Here is a 20979-nt window from a genome sequence, read left to right on the forward strand (position 1 = left end):
AATCCCTGGCTTTTGGGCACTGTCCCTCAACTCTTCAGCTCAAGGCTAGCACTCTACCACTTGAGTTATAACACCACTTCCGGTTTTCCGGTGGTTTATTGGAGATAAGAATCTCATGGTCTTTCCTGCCTGGGCTGGCTTTGAACCACGATCTTCAGATCTCAGCCTCCTGAGTAGCTAGGATTATAGGTGTGAGCCACTGGCGCCTGGCCTCAGTTCTTCAGTTTTCAAAGTAATCATAGCTACCATTATAAATTACTAAATCACTTGGCAGTGACTTCCTATCAGAGTAGGACTAGGCCATACTTTATAAAACTTACTCTGCCTGGGTAATCTGATTCATAATTAGCATACTTAGTATAATCATGTACTTGTAAAAGAAACTAACAGACATGAATTGATATGAATACAGTTTGACAATCAACTATGAAGGTAAAGAAATTCAAGTAAGCACTTTAACTGTACTTAAAGAAATGAAAAGCTATCAACCATCTATCAAACAAACGTTCCACCAGGGGGTGTAGTCTGCATTTATTCCTCTTGAAGCCAGTTAATGCAGGCACCTGAACTGCTATACAAAAAAAAAAAAAAAAAAAACAACTCCTATTTTGCAGTGATTTATAATGTCCCACAGGCTTTAATTTCTATTCCAAAGAAGGTTTATGTTTTATTGTTTGCCAGTCAACTTCAAAGTGATTTCTTATGCTTTTGTTTTTTAAATTAATGCCAAGTTGTAAGGAAATTAGAAGCAAATATTTAAATTCTTTTGGGAACTCTGTTACTAATGCTAAGTTAATTCTTTCATGTAGCCAAGAATCCTTTAGCAAAGTAATTGTTTCTTAGCAATAAGTTACAAGTACTCTACAAGTGGATTTTGTAGATTGATACTTCTGTAACTGAACCTCATCTCTAATGAACTTGAAAAACATTAGATTATTCTAACAATAAGAGTGATAATAACTCACAGTTCCAAAATAAAATGTTGACTTCAATTGTAGGAGTACAAAACTAGTTTACCTCCAGGAGCACATTTGATGAGTAAAACCACGTGGTCAGTCATGGTTTGACTCACTAAATTGTGGGTATTCACGTATTGATCTAGCAGTAGATATTATAATCATATGAAACAGTGAATTAGAATAACAGCTTTGTTCCTTACAAAATCATAGCCAAGTCAGGGCAGAACTTAGGAGTCTGATGGTTAAGGTACAAGTTTAGATGGAAACTCACAGCTTGATCATCAGGGGAGCCTGGGCTTCTGAATCAGGAACTCAAGAGTATCTCCTGATTCTCCATCTTTGCCTACTCTATCCAGGGGAAGAAGACAGCACTGACTACTGTTGCACTTCCTGGGAGTGACATGGGCAGGAGACCCCCCCCCCCAGAAGGTGCCAGTCACTACAATACAATATACAGACAATATACAAAAGAGTCCAGCATTTGCAGCCTTCTTCCTCAGTAGCTGTTACACATAGCTAGTACTCCAGGACTATATGTAGCGACTATCAAAGTTGGTTTTTTTTTTTTTAAACACAACCTGGTATTGTAAGGGATGCATGAGAGCCTCTGTCCAATACCTCACCAATAGCATGGAAGCAGCAGAGGCATCCACAATGCATCCTTTTATTTCCTGACAGCTGTGAGAGAGTTCAGCTCCAAGACTCTTGATGTAGCCCTGAAAGAAGATTTTTTTACTCACTCACATTTTGAAAACATTTGGATTTTTGTTGTTGTGAATGTTACTATGGATAGAACCCAAGGCCTCACACGTGCTAGGCTCACATGCTCAGCTCTTTTTGTTTAATTTGTTTTGCAGGTAGAGTCCCACAGCTTTTGCCTGAGACTGGTCTTGAACCTCAATCTTCTGACTAATAGCTCTCCCATAGCTAGGATTATAGGATATACTACTATGGCTGCCCCTGAACGTTGTTTTTTGTTTTCTTCTTTTCAGTACTGGGGTTGTTTGAACTCAGGGACGTGTACTCAATCACCTTGCTTCCTTGGCTAGTGCTCTACCAGCCACACCTCTAAAACTGCCTTTTTGTTGGTGGTAGTGGTGGTCATGGGGGTTGAACTCAGGGCATGGGTACTGTTTCCAAGCTTTTGTCCACAAGGCTAGTACCATTTTAAGCCATAGATCCGCTTCCAATTTTCTGGTGGTTAACTGGACATAAGAGTCTCACAGACTTCCCTTCCATAGGGTGGCATAAAAAAAGGATTTTCAGATCTTAGACTCCGGAGTAGCTACGATAACAGGTGTGTCCACCAGCACCTGGCTTTTTTTGTTTAATAAGTTTTTTATTGCGAAAATACTGTACAGAGGGGTTACAGATACATGAGCAAGGTAATGAGTACATTTCTTATCAAGCATTGTTGCCTCCTCCTTTGTTTTTCCCCTACCATCCCTTCCACAACTACACTCCTCCCCCCCACCTGCCCTAAATTGTAAAGTTCGTTTTTCAATATAGTGTCTTGTACATCTCATTGTTGCAATGGGTCAACCTGTATCCCTATGTAAACAATTTGTTTCTTTCCTTTTCCCTCTCCAAATTATACCAATATCAAATACAGTGAAAACAGGAGGTATACCATGGGGGAGAAACATAACATATAAAGCAACAAGAAAATCACATGGTACCTTATAAATACATTAGAAACAATAGCAAGAAAGAAAGAACCACTTGTGTACCTACCTTGGGGTTCATTTTGCTTAACTCATCTTATCTGATCATATGTATGTAGCTTTTGCCCTTTTCTGCTTGTCCCAGACATATACTAGTTATTGCAAATAAGGGAAACCATGGGACCTATGTTTCTTTGGGCCTGGCTTACTTCACTTAATATAATTTTTTTCCAAGTCTTTCCATTTCCTAACAAATGGGGCAATGTCATTCTTACTGCATCGTTGGTGGGAGTGTAAACTTGTTCAACCACTTTGGAAAGCAGTATGGAGGTTCCTCAAAAGACTCCACATAGAGCTCCCCTATGACCCAGCAATCCCACTTTTGGACATTTACCCAAATGATCATAAACAAGACCATACTAAAGCTACCAGCATGACTATTTTTATTGCAGCATTATTTACCATAGCTAAGATATGGAACCAACCCAGATGCCCCTCAGTAGATGAATGGATCAAGAAAATGTGGTATATATACACAATGGAATTCTATGCCTCCATCAGAAAGAATGACATTCTGTAGGTTTTTATTGATCCTGCTAGCTATGTCCTTTGCCATGCATAAGCTCTGCAGCTTCATGCAATCCCATTTGTCCAACCTTTCTTTGATTTGTTGTGTTTCTGGGTCTCTATTAAGAAAATTTCAGCCTGCACCAAGGAGACCTAGGGTTCCTCCTATTCCATCCTGTAATGTTTTCAGTGTGTCTGCTTTGACATTGAGGTCTTTGATCCATTTGGAGTTGATTCTGGTGAGGGTGATATATAAGGATCTAGCTTTAGTTTTCTACACGTGATTAACCAATTTTGCCAGCACCATTTACTTAAGGGGCTGTCTTTCTTCTATTTTTTTTTTTTAGCTTCTTTATTGAAGCTTAGATGGCTCTAGGTCTGTGGGTCATTTCTGGGTTTTCAATTCTATTCCATTGGTCCTGAGGTCTCTTCTTGTGCCAGTACCCAGCTGTTTTGATTACTATGGCTTTGTAGTAGAGTTTGAAATTTGGTTTTGATATTCCTCCAGCACTGTTCTTTCTGTTAAGGATTATTTTTGCTATTTGGGGTCTTTTATTGTTCCATTGAAATTTTGGATTGCCTCTTCTATTTCCTTGAAGAATGAGGTTGGAATATTGATAGGTATCCCATTTAAAGGTATTGCATTTAATTTGTAGATAGCCTTGGGAAATATTGCCATTTTCCTGATGTTGATTCTTCCAATCCAGGATCATGGGAGACACTTTCTAAGTTCTGCTTTGATTTATTTTTTCAGAGTTTTAAAGTTTTCATTATAAAGGTCCTTTACTTCTTTGGTTAAGTTAATTCCTAGGTATTTTATTTTTTGTGGGGCTATTACAAATGGAGTTGCTTTCCTGATTTCAGCCATGCTCTTCTCATTGTTGGCATACAGAAAAGCCAGTGATTTTTGAGGGTTAATTTTATAACCTTCTACTTTGCCAAAGTTTTGAATCAGCTCAAGTAATACGGGAGTAGAGTCCATGGGATTCTTTAAATACAAGATCATGTCATCTGCAAAGAGGGAGAGTTTTACGTCATCTTTCCCTATTTGGATCCCCTTTACGTTTGCATCTTGTCTTACTGCTGTAGCGAGGCATTCTAATACTAAATTGAAGTGGAGAGAGTAGACATCCTTGTCTCCTTCCTGAGTTTAGAGGAAATGGCTTTAGTTTTTCACCATTAAGTATAATGCTGGCTGTAGGTTTTTTCATATACAGCCTAAATTGTATTGAGGAACTGGATTCCTAATTTTTCCAGAGCCTTTATCATAAAGGGGGGTTGGATCTTGTCAAATGCTTTTTCTGCATCTTTTGAGATAACCATGTGGTTTTTATCCTTGCTCTTATTGATGTGATGAATTATATTAATTGATTTGTGCATAGTGAGCCAGCTTTGCATCCCTGAAATGAATCCTGTTTGATCGTGGTGTATAATTTTTTGGATGAATTGTTGAAGTTGATTGGCCAAAATTTTGTTGAGAAGTTTTGCATCGATGTTCATCAAAGAAATGGGTCTATAGTTCTCTTTCTTTGATGAGTCCCTGCCTGGTTTTGGGATCAGGTTTATGATGGCTTCATAGAAAGAGTTCGGTAGTGAACTTTCTCTTTCAATTTCATTGAAGAATTGGAGGAGTATTGGTGTGAGTCCTGCTTTAAAGGCCTTGTAGAATTCCGCTGTAAATCCATGTGGTCCTGGGCTTTTCTTTGATAGGAGATCTCTTATTGCTGTTTTGATTTCAATGCTTGATATGGGCCTATTAAGTTGATTTAACTCATCTTGGTTTAGTTTTGGCATGTCAATATTTGCAAGGAAATTGTCCATTTCTTCCAGGTTCTGAAACTTATTAGTATAAAGGCTTGAGAAGTATTCCTTTATAATGTTCTGGATCTTGGTTGTTTCTGTGGTTATGTTTCCATTCTCATCTCTAAGTTTCTTTATTTGGGTGTGTTCTCTATTCTGATAAGATTTGCTAAGGGTCTCTCTGTCTTGTAAATTTTTTTTGAAGAACCAACTCTTTGTTGATTCTTTCTATGGTTTTTATGGATTCTAATTCATTTAATTCTGATTTAAGTTTAATTATTTCTTTCCATCTACTAGATTGGGCTTTAGCTTGCTGCTCTTCTTCAAGGAGGTTCAGATGTCTCATTAAATTGCTGGTTTCAGATTTCTCCAACTTGTTGATGTAGGAACTCAGAGCTATAAACTTGCCTATGAGTAGTGCATTTGCTGTGTCTCAGAGGAGCTGGTAATTTGTGTGTTCATTTTTGTTGAATATCATGAACATTTGAATTTCCTTTCTAATCTCTTCCATGACCCACTGGTGATTCAACAGTGTGTTGTTCAGCCTCCATGTGGTACAGGATTTTCTTTGGTGGCTTTCGGTGTTGAGTTCTAATTTTATTCCCTTGTGGTCCCAGAGACTGCAGGGCATAACTTCAATGTTTCTGAATTTGGAAAAGTTTGCTTTGTGACCTAAGATGTGGTCTAATTTGGAAAATGTTCTGTGTGCTGCTGAGAAAAACGTGTATTCTGATGCTGCTGGGTGAAATATTCCATAGGTATCTGTTAGATCTAGTTGATCTATGGAGTTGTTTAGATCTGTGGTTTCTCTGTAGAGTTTTTGCTGAGTTGATCTATCTAGTGGGGATAGCCTTGCTTTTTGCTCATTATTATTTATCATTTTGGAGATCCTCTGGATTGCAAACTTCTGAATAGCTAGGATTATAGGTATGAGCCACAGGAATGCAGAATATATTTTGTTTTTGAGGTAGTGTCATATTAACTTTGTTCAGGCTGGCCTAGAACTCACACTCCTCCTGCCTCTGTCTCCTGAGTAGCTGAGATTATAGCCATGCACCATGATGTTTGGTTAATATTCAGAATTCTTCAAAAAATACAGTCGTTTCTTGGAATTGACTCTAGAAACCAAAGTCCACAAATGCTTAAATACCTTATACAAATTGTGGTGCACTTACCACAACTGTGCTGCATTTACATAGAATCTCTACACATCCTCTAGTATAGTTTGAATCATCTCTGGATTGCTTTATAATACTTGATATAAGTTAGGTGCTATCTGGCTATTTGTTACATTGCACTGTTAGGAAGTATGACAGGAAAAGAAACTGTACAAACTCAAACAACCATCCTAGGCTGATTAGCATAACAAACAGAGGAGATCTGAGACAAACAAGAATGGAATGTTGGAGACTAGAAATCTATAAAAGGCAGAGAGGCCACAGCAGGGCAACTATCACATCACTTCATTTAGATGGGTTGAGGGATGTGCTTGGTACATGAAAAAATAACTTGATTATGAAAATTTCAAGTAATTTTTTTCTGGATATTTTCTATGGATATAGTGCCTGCAGATGCAGAGAGCTCCCTGTACTCTGTGTAGAATGTAAGTGTAAAGAAAACTTGAATTAAAACCTTGTCTGTTAGAGGAGCTCTATGTGTAGTATTTTGATGAACCTCCATACTGCTTTCCAAAGTGGCTGAACAAGTTTACACTCCCACCAACAATGCAGTAGGGTTCCCTTCTGGCCACATCCCCTCCAGCATCTGTTGTTATTAAATTTCTTGATTATAGCCATTCTACCTGGGGTGAGGTGGAATCTGAATGTTGTTTTGATTTGCATTTCTTTTATGGCTAGAGAAGTTGAGCATTTCTTTGTGTGTCTATTAGCCATTCTTATTTCCTCTTCAGAGAAGTCTCTTTTTAAGTCTTCAGGGCACTTATTAATTGGGCCATTGTTTTTTTGAAGATTTGTTTTTGGACTATTTAATTTTTGAGTTGTAAGTATATTTTAGATATGAGGCCCTTACTTATTGTATAGCTAGTAAAGATCTTTTCCCAATCCATGGGCTTTCTATTGATCTTGCTATATCCTTTCCCATGAAGAAGCTTTGTAGTTTAATGGAATCCCATTTATCCAGCTTTTCTTTGATTTGTTGTGTTTCTGGGTCTTTATTAAGAAAATTTTGGCCTGTGCCACGGAACCCTAGAGTTTCTCCTATTCCTTCATGTAAGGTTTTCAGGGTGTTTGCTTTTACTTCGAGGTCTTTGATCCATTTGGATTTGATTCTGGTGCAGGGTGATATATAAGGATCTAGCTTTGGTTTCTTACAAGTGTTTAAACAGTTTTGCCAGCACCATTTACTGAAGAGGCTGTCTTTCATTCTATTTTTTTGGTTCCCTTATCAAAGATCAGGTGGCTATAGGTCTGCAGATTCATTTCTGGGTTTTTGGTTCTATTCCCTTGGTCTTCAGGTCTGTTCTTGTGCCAGTACCAAGCTGTTTTGATTACTATGGCCTTATAGTAGAGTTTGAAATCTGGTACTGTTATTCCTCCAGCACTGTTCTTTCTGCTAAGGATTATTTTTGCTATTTGGGTCTTTTATTGTTCCACATGAATTTTTGGATTGATTGCTTATCCTATTTCATTGAAGGATGAGATTGGGATATTGATGGGTATTGCATTGAATTTGGTGATAGCCTTTAGCATTATTGCCATTTTCACCATGTTAATTCTCCCTATCCAGGAGCTTGAAAACAAACAAGGCCATACTAAAGCTACCAAAACAACTATATTTATCGTAGCACTATTCGCTATAGCTAAGATATGGAACCAACCCAGATGCTCCTCAGTAGATGAGTGGATCAAGAAAATGTGATATAGGGGCTGGGAAGTTGGCTCAGTGGTAGAGCGCTTGCCTTGCATGCATGAGGCCCTGGGTTCAATTCCTCAGCACCACATAAGCAAAAAGAAAAAAGCTGGAAGTGGTGCTGTGGCTCAAGTGGTAGAGTGCTAGCCTTGAGCTGAAGAGCTGAGGGACAGCGCCCAGGCCAAGTTCAGGCCCCACTACAGGAACCCCCTCCCCCCAAAAAAAGAAAATGTTATATATATATATATATATATATATATATATATATATATATATATATATATACATACAATGGAATTCTATACTTTTATCAGAAAGAATGACACCATCCCATTTGTTAGAAAATGGAGATACTTGGAAAAAAAATCATATTAAGTGAAGTAAGCCAGTTCCAAAGAAATTTACGTCCCATGGTTTCCCTTATTTGCAATAATTAGTATACATATAGGATAATCTTACCAGATGAACTGAAAAGCTCAAAAGCTATGTACATATGACCATATAAGATGATGCTAAGTGAAATGAACCTCAAGATAGGGACATAAGAAGTCTGTCTTTGTTGTTATTGTTTTATGTTATGTGATTTTTCTTCTTGTTTCCTTTGTATGTTCTTCCCCCTATGGTATATCCCCTGTTGTCATTGTAATTGACTTTGGTACCCTATACCTGGGGAGGGGAAGGGGAATAACAAAAGGCTGAAACAAGGATACAGGATGACCCATTGCAACAATGATACCCACAAGAGAGTATATTGGAAACAAACTTTACAACTTGGGGGGGGGGGAAGGGGAGTTGAAAGGAGTGTGTGTGTGTGTGGGGGTAACAATAATCGCCTTACTCATGTAATTGTAACCCCTCTGTACAGCATCTTCACTATAAAATAAAATAAAAAACAAAACCTTGTCTCTTATGTGCTATGTTCTAATCTCTTCTCCATTCCTGCCTCCGTAAAATGGGAATGACATCGCCAATACTACAGTAAGCCTTGCCAGTGTCACTACTGTTTCTAGTGCTTCCATTCATGAAGTTTGTAAGTCCAAAGCATTATACTTCAAAGAAAAGCATGTTATCAATATATTGATTTGATGGGCTCTTTTTCATTTTTGATGATAACTGGTCAGGTATAGACCCTTCAGGGGACAGTGAGTTTTCCCAGGTTGGGAGTGATGTCAAGTGCCTGGATTTATTTTTAAAAATGCTCAAATAAAAATTATTCCTAATCTCACTTCCTAAATATTTCTTTGAATTCACTAAATATTTTGCTCACTGTTTTTCATTTCATTTTCCTCTATTTGCATGTGCCTGGCTTTTGATGTGGCACACACTTTAAAAATACATTATTAAACAGATGAGCCCATCACCCCTGGAGCTGACATGCTGTTCCCTGCTTATTCTTAACAAATCTCCCTTTGTGTGCTTTTGTGCTTAAGTGATTAATCATTTCACTATCCAAGGGCTGCTGACAACCTTTCCAGATGACTCCAGCTACCATGACCCCCCAACCCCCTGGCATTGACACTGTTTTTAACATGTTAGGAACCTGCTCTTAGGTCTTTATTCATACACAGTGGGCTTCTCCTTTCATGCAACAATAACCAACCAACTTCCAAAAGAGGTCTGTTTTTATTTCTTGCCTTTTTCCAGAGTTCAGGGTTGGGGGTATGAATGCAGGGGGTAGTGATGACTTCAATGAGCAGTGAAGGAAATGGAAAGTTTAAAAGTCAAAATGATAAATGCTTGTTTTGCAGGCCAGACAGGAGGTTTCTAATCTCAGTGTCTGAAGAAAACCTGTTGCGCTCCCTTTGCAGTGAGATACCATCCTCTTTAATGCCTGGCAGCGAGGGCTGGCTTTTTTTCCCCCTCTTTCATCTACCACACTTTTCAAATGCTCTGTATCTGAACACAGCACTGGGCTCACTAGGCTCTTAATTTGTAATTTGATTTCCCAAGATATGGCCAGGGTATGTTGTAAGGTTTAGTCACTTTTTAATAAGCTATTGCTAACATTTCTAAGCTAACTTTAAAGATTCTGTTTTGAAAAGCTTATGTCCTTCCTCTTCTCCTGTATACTCTGTTAAATAGCAGGTTTAAAGAACTGACCCAAAATATAAGTTACTGCTAGGAAGGAAAGGTTAAAATGATTCATAGAGTAGACATGCATATACAAATATTCTGGTGATGTTAATTAGTATAGAAAAATAATTGAAGAAAAAGATAAAGACATGTATGGCATCTGTTAAGCAAATTTATATTTTAGGCTATTAAAAGTTATTTCCAAGTAACTAAGTACTAGAGTTTTAAATTACGGAATACTGGCTTAAGATAAGCATACTGATCTTAAGTTTTTGTTTATTTTTTCAGTACTAGGGATTGAACACAGACCTCATACATGCTAGTCAAGCCCTCTGATTTTTAAGATTTTTAAATTATCAGAAATCTTACCCATGATCATGATGATACATTAAAATGGTAATACAGAATCCTTTGTATTTTTAATACCATAGAACCACAAACCTCTAATTGTTTGAAGTTACAATAGAAAAAGAAAATAAAATGAAACTTACATAATGAAAAAGGCTAAGAATAAAAAATGAACTGCCCAGAAGGAGTTTTACCACTTCCTATGAATTGCTGGGAAAGAGAAAGATGCATATTGGCATAAACAAGTATTTTTAGTGTGTGTATGGGAGCTGGGACAAATAAACCAACTAGGGTTAGTATATGACAATTCTTTTTAAATCTAGTATATGAATGGTCCAAATGGCCCAGCATCCTGGTTTGACATCAGAAACTGAAAATACTGAGGAAAGTGCTCACCAGAAAATGAAGGTGCTGAGCATTCTCTAGAAGTTACAAGGCCTAAGTGCTATGGGCAAACAGAAAGATGCCTCATGTTCAAAATGCAGTTAACTTGAATTAGCTAATTAAAAACTATGGACTATATGGACAGCTTTAAAAAATCAGAATATACTGATTTGTAAATAAACATGGGAACATTTATAAAAGTTTTGGAAAATGTCTTGATTTCTAACCTCTACATTCTCAGTACATACATTTCACTGAATCCATTGAGCATAAAAACAAATAAATTGCACACCTATTAGTCAGATGTATCAAGTCTTACAAAATGCAATGGCAAAAGAAAAACTGGGTGTCTGAGATTTTTGTTAGTTTAAAAATGAGTTAAGTAATTCTAAGATGATAGGAACTATGGATAAGATTTTTAAAAAAAAAATATGTTTATCAAGCCAGGCACCTGTGGCTCACACTTGGTTAATTCTAGCTACTCAAGATATGAGGAACAGGGTTCAAAGCCAGCCCAGTCAGGAAAGTCCATGAGACTCTTATCTCCAATTAATCACCAGACAACCAGAAGTGGTACTGTGGTTCAAAGTGATAGAGTACTAGCCTGGAGTGAAAAAAGTTCAGGGATACTGCCCAGGCCCTGAATTCAAGTTCTAGACCAGAAAAAAAAGATTATTTAAATAGATGGTCTCATTTATACCTTTCCCATCTTCTAACTATCATTTTCTATCCTTTAAATAATTTTTCTAAGCTCTATATGTATATAAAAGTAATTTGCAGCAAATCAATGTAATTTCACAACCCTCAATTTGAAAAAAAATAGAACTATGCATGGTGTTCATAATAAGTACAATTTTAAAATGTATGTCTTGAGTAGATCACTTTAGATAGATGTGTTTTAATTGTTATAAGAACTACTTTACACACAGCGTATTAGCAGTGCCAATAGCTTTGACTTGCAGTCCTTGATTCTACCAGCAGCAACATGGTATTTAGCCAAATTATCCCGGCAAACTTATTATCTTGATTTCTTCAACTTGTAAAATTCATTATCTGTAAAAACGAAAAACTCCATTTCATAAAGGATAATCAAGATACAAGTAGCAGACACAAAAGGTCTGAGCTTTCCTGACATGCATGCCTCACTAACTGCTGGATTTCCTTCCATTTCTGTCCACTGTGATTTAGCAGGCAAGTTTTCAGCTCTCTCAAATTTGTGCTAATTTTACAGTATGTGCTATCACTTCTGGATAATTATCAGTCTTGGCAATTCTTGGAGAGCTGTTTTCTGGGGGCGACAGCATCTCAAAATTCTTTGTTGTAGGACTGGAGAACATTAAGGTGAAATCAATGACAAACATTAAACAAAAGGTCAATGTCATTTAGTGTTTATGAAATACTCGTATGTTTTGGTCATTTTCCAGCCCCTGGAGATAGGTGGAACAATAAGAAATAGGAAAGACCACTGGGTAGTGTTTAAGTAAAAATAAAGGATCCAAAGCTGGGCACTGATGGCTCACGCCTGTAATCCTAGCTAGTCAGAAGGCTGAGATCTGAGGATCGCAGTTCAAAGCCAGCCCAGGCAGGAAAGTCCGTGAGACACTTACCTCCAATTAACCACCAGAAAAAAACCCACCAGAAATGGTGCTGTGGCTCAAGTGGTATAGTGAGTGCCTTGAACTGAAAAGCTGAGGGACAGTGCCCAGGCCCAGAGTTCAAGACCCATGACTGACAGAAAAATAAAATTAAAAAAAGTAAGGGGTCTATGGGCATCAAATTCAGACCTGGAGTATCAGAAAGGCTCCTAGAGTGACACCTTGGGAAGCTTGGAAGACAACAGGAATCAGTCACCTGAGGCAGAAAATGTTCTAGGTAGGAAGAGAAATAGTGTGGGGGTAAAGAGTGGATAAGGAACAGGCTAGGAGAACTCTCAGAGCCAGAGTACACGTGGCTTTGCAAACCACCCCCAGGAAACTGACTCTGCTGAACCCAGAGGGACTACTAAAATGTGCTAAGTAAAATCATGCTTTGGGAATCTGGTTATGCTCACTTTGTGGAGAGCTGGTGGAGGCAGGCCAGTGGAAGTTCTTTGGATTTATCTAGGTAGGAAAAGATGGTGAGCTAAACCAAACGGGTGACTGTAAAGAATGGACTCCTTTCAGAGAGACAGAGCTGACAGGCTTGGGGAGAAGCTGAGTGTGAATGAGAAGACAGAGGTATTGGAAGAGAGACTGCATAATGAAAAGAGAAAGATCCCAATAGCTCCTAAGTGGGCTTCAGTTGGGGATGGAACTCTGATAGATAGGTAGAGGGATACGCCTCAAGCAAAATAAGGTGCTTTAACTTTAGCAAAGAGGGAATCAGAAAACTGGATCACAAGAGTTCTCTGGCAAGGTGAGGTCTGTACTTGTTTAGCTCAAAGTTCGGTCCCTGGTTGAAAATAGCCATACCCAGTTACTCACAAGGGGTGCATCCCACCTATCAGGATGAGAAGGTGAAGCACCCGCAGAGGGCAATGGTGAGATGCTGCTGCAACAGGAGCATAGCACACAGGTGTCCTAACTCTGCTAGTTATTGCCAATAGTGGCCATAGAGAATGGTTTCTTTGAGATGAGCAAGTCTTATGTAGACAGCAGAGCCACATGTACCACATATAACCTGGAACGGGGCATGTTCTGTGATGTTAGCAGTTTATTCTGCTGTGTGAAAGAGAAAGTATTTGATACCCCCAAGAGGTAGAATGTGGAAGGGCCCCTTAGAGGACTATGATAAGGAAAGACTAGAACCAAGTAAGTCTGCAGAAGCCTTACAGTCAGCTCTGCCAAAACCCATCATGTTGATAGTGAGTTTCAGAGGGGGGAATATATCAATCTTCTAGGGGATGGGCATTGTAAAGTTACTCTGATTTTGCTTTAGAAATGGTATCCAGTGTAAACCAGGGGTGCTGCCAAGGTGTGGCCTGGAGTAGTCCACAATGCAGTCTTTATCTGACAGACAGGAGGCAATCCTGCTGCATACTGCAGTCCTGGAGGGATCCAAGAGTGGTGCAGGTCCAGCAAGGATTTGTGTTCAGTCAAAAGTTTTCATCTCAGGGGAGGGCCTGGCCTCAGGATAGCTGGGGTGGTCACAGGCTGACAGGGGCAAGGATTCTTGGGGAGAAATAGGACAGTTCTCTCTGAGTATTTAAGGCTGTAATGGTACTGAGTTTTTAGTAACATGCTGGAGTCTGTTTGCAAGCACCAGCTGTTTGATGGCATTTCTAGGTCAGAGTAAAGACAATGTTGGTTATAGGTGAAATATGTCTCAGGACACTTTATGCTGGGGTATTTTCTCACAAAAGGTTTACATACACATGTACATACTTCTACAATACTTTTGTAAAAAAGTAGAATCATATTTGCCTTCACATTTTAAGTATTAATATAATTTCTTCAAAGAGTTTTAAGGCTTGGATGCCTTGAAATGTATTAGCTAAAAAGAACTTTTAGTTCTGCTCAATAGTAAGTTCTTCAAAGTCTAATCCATCTATATCATTACTAAATATAAAAATATTCTCTATTAAATACAGAAATAGACTATATTAAGTATAGAAATTGTAAAGAAAGAGAAAAATTACAATAGTTCTCTTAGAGTTCATAAAGGACACAAAACAAGTTTGTTAGTACTGTATATTATCAACTGTATACTAGCAACTCACTGCTAGAGAACAACACTCAAATAAAAAAAGATTAAAAATAAGTTATGGGGGGCTAATAAGGGAACTCAGTGGTAGAGAAGAGGTTTAACATTCAGTAGGACCAGGATCTAATACCTACCACCCAAGTTATGTGTATACATTTTATAATGCTCAAATTAAGAGAAATACACGTATACCTTCAAATATCTATCATTACTTTGTTGGAAAAGCATCCAAAATTCTTTTTTTGTAGTTTTTGAAATATATAGTAGGTTATCATTATCTAAAGTCACCTTAAGGTGCAACAGAATGCCAGATTTAGTTTTCCAAAAGCACGTACAATTTATACATACTAATTCGAAAAGTATAAGTAAAATTACTTGTTTGTGGGAATTTATATATTTTAAAATATCATTGGTTTCTATTACTTAACATGTGTTAATTTTTTTAGCTCCAAAGTAAAAATAATACTATAAGGGTAAAACTTCATGTCTGATTACAGATAATCATTTTCACTCTAGGATTCTTTTTGCAGGAAGTGGAGTTTGAGCTCAGGGTTTCATCTTTGATAGGTAGGCACTCTACCACTTGGGCTAAATCCCAGTCCCATGTAATTTTTGTTCTGCATGATTAATATTTCTACATTTCTGAAAATTCTCAAACATTGAGAAAAAATGTAATGAATTGATGAGAAAGCCTGAACAGAACATATGAATGACAACGTATATAGAAAAAGCCAATGAGAGCACTGCCTCTCAACTTCAATTCCAGCTTCTACCATCTTGTGTTACTAGGGCTAGACATTGCCAGTCACCTGTCAAAAAAGTTCTGATCCTGAAAGGAACACATTTCTATATGGTGTCTGTCTGCATTCATCCTTTAACTCAGTCATCCCAACTGCTAAGTCTTTCTTGTAGCAAGTGTCCAAGGCTTTGAGCACATCTTCTCCTTTTTGAGACAGGTCCTGCCTCTCAATTGTTAGTTCTGTTACTGTGCCTTGCAAAGGCAGGACAACAGAAAACATTAAAAAGTAGCACTTTCCACATCAGTCCTCTAATACAGTGCTGAAGTTCTCCAATTGTCTCTCAAAAAAACCCTGAAAACTGTCCACTTAAGTATTAACAAACACCCATGAAAAGAATGACTATAGTATCAGAACCCAGTACTGTTAGGGGAGAAACTACCATTGCATAGACTTTTAGGTACTAATGCTGTTAACATTCCTTTGGTCTTCCATCCAGATGGCTCTCCAAATGCCTGTGTGCTTTTTTACTGATGTGTATCAGAATAAGACTGGTAAATACTAAAAGGCAGAGGATTTATTCTCAACATTCTCAACAGTAACTTATGGACTTCGGGATTTCTATAGTTACCACCACAAAACTCAGAATGTATTTTTTAAAATATTTGTATTGTAAATATACTGTAAAGAAGGGTTACAGTTACATGAGTAAGGTAATGAGTATATTTTCTATTGAGCATCGTTATCCCCTTCTTTATGGGCTCAGAATGTATTATGTACTGGCATGGCCTCTTGTCCCACTTCTATTAATACTGAGTCACTCTGGGATCATTATGTAGCCTGTGGTCTGTAGTCAAACAATCCTGCAATATAGACGTAAGATGCTGGCCATGCCCCCCAGGCACCAGGACACCCCTGCCACAGGAACAGCTGCTGGCCATACTGCACAGGCACCAGGACACTCCTGGCACATGAACAGGCTGCTGGCCAAGCCTTCCAGGCACCAGGACACCCTTGGAAGTTGACAGTGCACTAATGTTGTCAGGACTTCTGCTTCCAGGGAAAAGAGCTAATCTAACAGCATCTATTGAGACTGTATCTCAAAATGTAAAAGCGTATTACTTAAAAGCTTATTACTTCTATCCTTATTCACATAGCTAAATGCGGTAAGAAAACAAAATGCCACCAAATACACTAATTTACATCTTGGAAAAAAACTAGATTTTACATGGTGAATTTCTCTGGGCCAACATCAGATTTCTTTTGGTTTGATTTTATTTTTGTATACAACAAGGAAGGATATATTAATGGGGGCTTCTCTACAGCTCCACCTCGATTGATTTGGCCATTGATGAACTTCAATCTTTGCCATAGGAAACAAATGAAATAAATTATAAAGGAAACAAGGAAAAGCCTGTCTGGCCTGCAGCCGGGGAGATCTGACCTGAGCCAGCTCTGCAACTGACCCAAGTAGGTCACTAGAAACAAGTCATCTCTTTGTTCTTTATTTTTCAGTAGGCACAGGATGGCTAATATGTTTTCATGTGCATTAAGGAGTATATAGACATTCAAGCACAAGGCTTCTTTTGTCCTACCAACCAGAGTCTAAACATGCGACAAGCTATAACAATGTGTACTACATATGACACTGTTTCTCAGCTCACAACTCTCCCAAGACCACAGCTGCAAAGCTTATGCAGTTTCCAGCAAGCTAAGGAAAAAATGAGTTCTCTTTATTTGCCCGAAGTCAATTATCATGTCAGGAAGCTGATTTGAATCTCCAGAATTGAAGCAAGTAGTCTTCACATAAACAGAAATCGACTCTAAGTAAATATCTACTATGAATATTTCACAGAACACTGGAATTAAATTAGTGACTAATGATAAAAGCCAAGAATGTAATTTTCTTAGATGTTGTGCTGAAGGGGCCTCTAAATTCATTTCTTAAATTCAAACTAGCTCAAGCTATGGCACCATACTACCAAGACTGCTTGCTATTGTGTCATAAGGTGCCCTCCACAAATGCCTTCTAAAGCTGTCTTGTGCATCATAGGTACCAGCCCTGCATTCCCTCCATTAAGTTATAAACCACTTTTATGGGCTGAACAAATGTTAATGCCATTATATCTTAATGGATAATGCTATGAAAAGCACCAAAGTATTACAGCACGGGAACCTTTAGGGATGAAATACTGTATAACTTAGAAAATTGTCTGTTACAAACATATGTCAGCCATGAGGGCTTCTAGCCTTTATGATCCATCTTCAGAGAACTCAGTTATAATTTCGCCCTTGGTTAAGAGAACTTTGCAATTACACACAGATTTATTAGGTCCCAGGATTAAAATTCTCTGAGTAAGAATAAAAAATAATTATACTTCAGAACACAATGTGATATTCAAATGCTTTGAAAATCGTCACCTCAGCAAAAATGAGAGAGAGGAGAGGAAGAAGCTAAAGATGAGACTGGTAATGTTGGCCATTAAAAACTGTGAGTTTCAGTGCACAAATGTACAATCTGGCACTTTTATATCATAATCATGTGGAAATGAAAACCTCCCTTTTGTAGCAAAAGGCCTATCGTCTTTCTTGTCCTTTCAAAACTTGCTCTGCACATTCTTGGAGGTGAAAGTCTCTTCCCTTGGGTCTGTGACTCTTTATCATCGTCATTTTTACTCAGTTACTTCCTCTCATTTCTATTTGCCAGGAGATCTTCCTTTCGTTGGCCTTTCAATGTGAGAATTTAAGCTCTTGCTACTTCTTTGTCTCTAGTCTCTCTTTCCAGGAAAATGTGGCCATTTCTGTGGTTTTATAGCCAATGATACCTGAATTAACTCAAAATGTTAGGCTGCAGCTTAGACCTCTGCTTGAGTGCCAGGCCTGGTTTATTTCCCTCTGTTCTCTAGGTTTACTTAGCTGTCTCAAAGGCAATTTAGAACGTCTAAAAACGAATATATGATTTCTCTTTTTTATCCTAAATCAGGATCCCTCCTAAGCCTTTTCATGCCTTTAAGTGCACCTCCAAGCATCTATCCTTGGGACTCCTGCAATGATTTCCACTCATTCTTGCTGCTTTTCTTCATCCCCCTCACTCCACCTCCACAGCAGCCAGAGTAGTACACTGAGATGGCCAATGTGATCACACACTATTCTCTCCTCATATGCTTCACTGACTCCCTTTCTTATAGTACCTTGAACATGGCTGAAGAAGTAAGCATTATCTGGCTCCTTTTACCTCTTTTGTTAGGCTTATCTATCCACTGTTACTTTCCCTGTTGTATCATGGTCCCTACCAAGACAAGCTCTTCCATTTCTTTTGCTTATAGTCATCACCATTTTTATCCTTAGTTGTTCTCCCATTCATTGTTCTTGTCCTTGAGGAAGGTAACGGTACCCTATGATGAGCTCCTATAAATTTATATTATATATTTACTTTTGAGATCTTTGAAAAAGTAGTATCTATCTCTCCCAGCAGATCACTAGTTCAAGAGGGTAAAGGGTCATGCCTGTTTTACCCACCACTGTTCTCCTGGTGATCCCACCCCCATGAAAAGCACATGAATAACCTAACTTTCATCACTTCAAAGCCTTTTTCAAGGCTCTCCTTTTCCATCACTACAAGAAAATACTATCACAAATTTGATGGCTACAAACAACTACTTCTGGTGACCTTGACCACATCAGGTTTATTTCAACAGAAAAACTGGAAACAGAAGAACAGAAAAATGCACAGAAATCAGGCCCTGAAAAGACCAGTGAAGCAAGTCCTAGATTTATAACCAGTGTAGGTGTTAGGAGTCAATATTGTATGAAAGTGGAATAGAGGGGATGAGGAGCTCATTAACTTTCTTCAGAAAATATAGTAAAGCTTCAAATGGTTGACTACTACAATCTATGTTAGTTAAATTTTACTTTCCTTAAACTATATCTTTTCTGTATCTGAATTAATTAAATTTTTGTTCAAATATACACCCTTCTTAGAAGGGTAGGAAGAAGGCTGAATGTACTGGGAAGCTAGGCTACATAGCAAAACCCTTCCTCCAAACAACAACAACAAAACAAATAAACAAACATGTAAAAGTGTGTTTGCATGGGGTAAAGAGCCAAAGACAGATTTCGTTTATGAGATGATAAAACAGCAGATTTTCTCTACTTAGGGAAAGCAAAGAAGGTGCTGATGAGTTTCAGTATTATCATTTTGTAGATATAAACAACAATAGCTGATCAAAAGATGGCTTAAAATGGATATTTGAAATCTGAAGCATGATTATTTTAAAAGAGAAAAAAAGGAAAACATTTATCAGTACCATATACTAATCTGACAGAGACAAAATAGGTAATACAGATAAAATACAGTATAGATTTTATTTAATGTGTATCTAAATGCCAGAAATAAAGCTGTATGATTTGATAATTGTCTTCTATGTAAGAAAAAGAGTTATGAATTCAACAAATAAAACTTCACCTGATTATTCTGGCCAATTTGTGAGTTATAAGATTTGTGAAATAATGCTTTCCATAAAGAAAAATACCTTGTTTTAGAAAATTGGTTCATATAAAATTTTAAACCATGTAATTACTTACAATTACTTAGTACATTACTATGATATAATAATTCAAGGATGTCCAAAAGTTAGAAACATGTTAAAATAGTTTTTTTTTTCTTTAGAGAATGTTGATACCAGATGGTCTAATTTGTACTGGAGTTTTTCACAATGTAGTATCAGTTTTCTGAGAACCATAGATTACTAGAGTGCTCCCCGGGAAAAAAAAAAAACATGAGCAAAGACAAACTCTGGGTTGATGGTGAGTACCTGATTATAAGCTGGACTTCTCAGGAAAATAGCAACCCTACATAACAGCCTTGGTTTTCAGCTTGCATGGAAACTAGCTCATGGAGGGAAAGCATACAGGGGCAATGATGGTAAGAAGGACAAGGAAATTAATAACATGAAAAACAACGTAGGAATACATTTTAGACTCTGAGCATTAACTGTTTGTCAGGTACACCTGATTCTAATTAAGTTCAGAAGAAAAATCACAAGGCAACCTCTGCCTGACTCTTTTAAATAGTAGGGTGATAAATGGGTGTATCCGAATGTAAATGCCTCCATATTTTTCAACTAAAGTCTGTTCTGTCTTCCAAATGATCACTTTAATACCCAAGTATCACCTCAGCCTGCACAAAGGTACTTGTGTAGATAAGCTCCTAGGTTTCTAAAAGAACTATTATTTTGTTAAGTGTCATTTAGGTAACCTTTGTGTTTCTCTCAGAATAAAGGTAAATGTTAAACAGCAAATGACTCACAACTAACAAGCTACTTTCAAAAACGTGACCCCATGAATCCTTTCTCTTTGGAATACATGTTCAACACATTGACTTTCTTTTTAATTTCCTACCTTTTTTAAAAAATAGATTTTAAAAGAATATCCTTACCCGAATTATTTCTTCAACACAGCTGTTGCTTTCTCCAGATCTAGTCTCCTGAAAACAAAGGAAAAAATAAATTAGGCTTCTTAGAAAAGATTTATGGTCACAAAGAGAAGGTGACATGCAAGGTTCCCAATTAGTGGGAAGAAATTCACTAGAGGTTTGGTGAGGGAATACTTAAGATGGGATTTATTGATAAGTTTCTTCCCTTAATAGCCGACTCCCATTGTGGCTCCTTGCTTCCCCTTGCCTGGTAGCAGTACCACACTCACAGGCCTGCCCCAATGGCTTGACCCTGCATCTCTAGCCACACTGATACCAAGCAGGGAGACTCCTGAGCACAGAGGACAGAACAGGAAGCATAGATTTGAGTTCTGTTCATCCTGGGCTCCAGCACAGTGTAGAAACTACGGTTTCAACTAAGGTTGTAGCCTTTGCTGCAAAAAAGTACCAGATGTGTTCCATGG

The 20979-nt window shown here is 37.9% G+C and overlaps 1 protein-coding gene across 6 annotated transcripts in view; it reads right to left on the reverse strand.

Moving 5' to 3' along the window:
• The window catches only part of Aff3 (ALF transcription elongation factor 3), a 579697-nt gene that overhangs the window by 250354 nt on the left and 308364 nt on the right, over nucleotides 1-20979 (reverse strand). For all 6 annotated transcript variants that reach the window (XM_069988533.1, XM_069988537.1, XM_069988535.1 and 3 more), the window contains one exon: nucleotides 20519-20566. In XM_069988533.1, the coding sequence (XP_069844634.1) occupies nucleotides 20519-20566 (48 nt within the window). The remainder of the gene's footprint in view (nucleotides 1-20518; nucleotides 20567-20979) is intronic.

The sequence above is a fragment of the Dipodomys merriami genome, unplaced genomic scaffold (assembly GCF_024711535.1).
Source record: "Dipodomys merriami isolate MVZ:Mamm:240054 unplaced genomic scaffold, mDipMer1.0.p SCAF_36, whole genome shotgun sequence".
Classification (NCBI taxonomy): Eukaryota; Metazoa; Chordata; class Mammalia; order Rodentia; family Heteromyidae; genus Dipodomys; species Dipodomys merriami.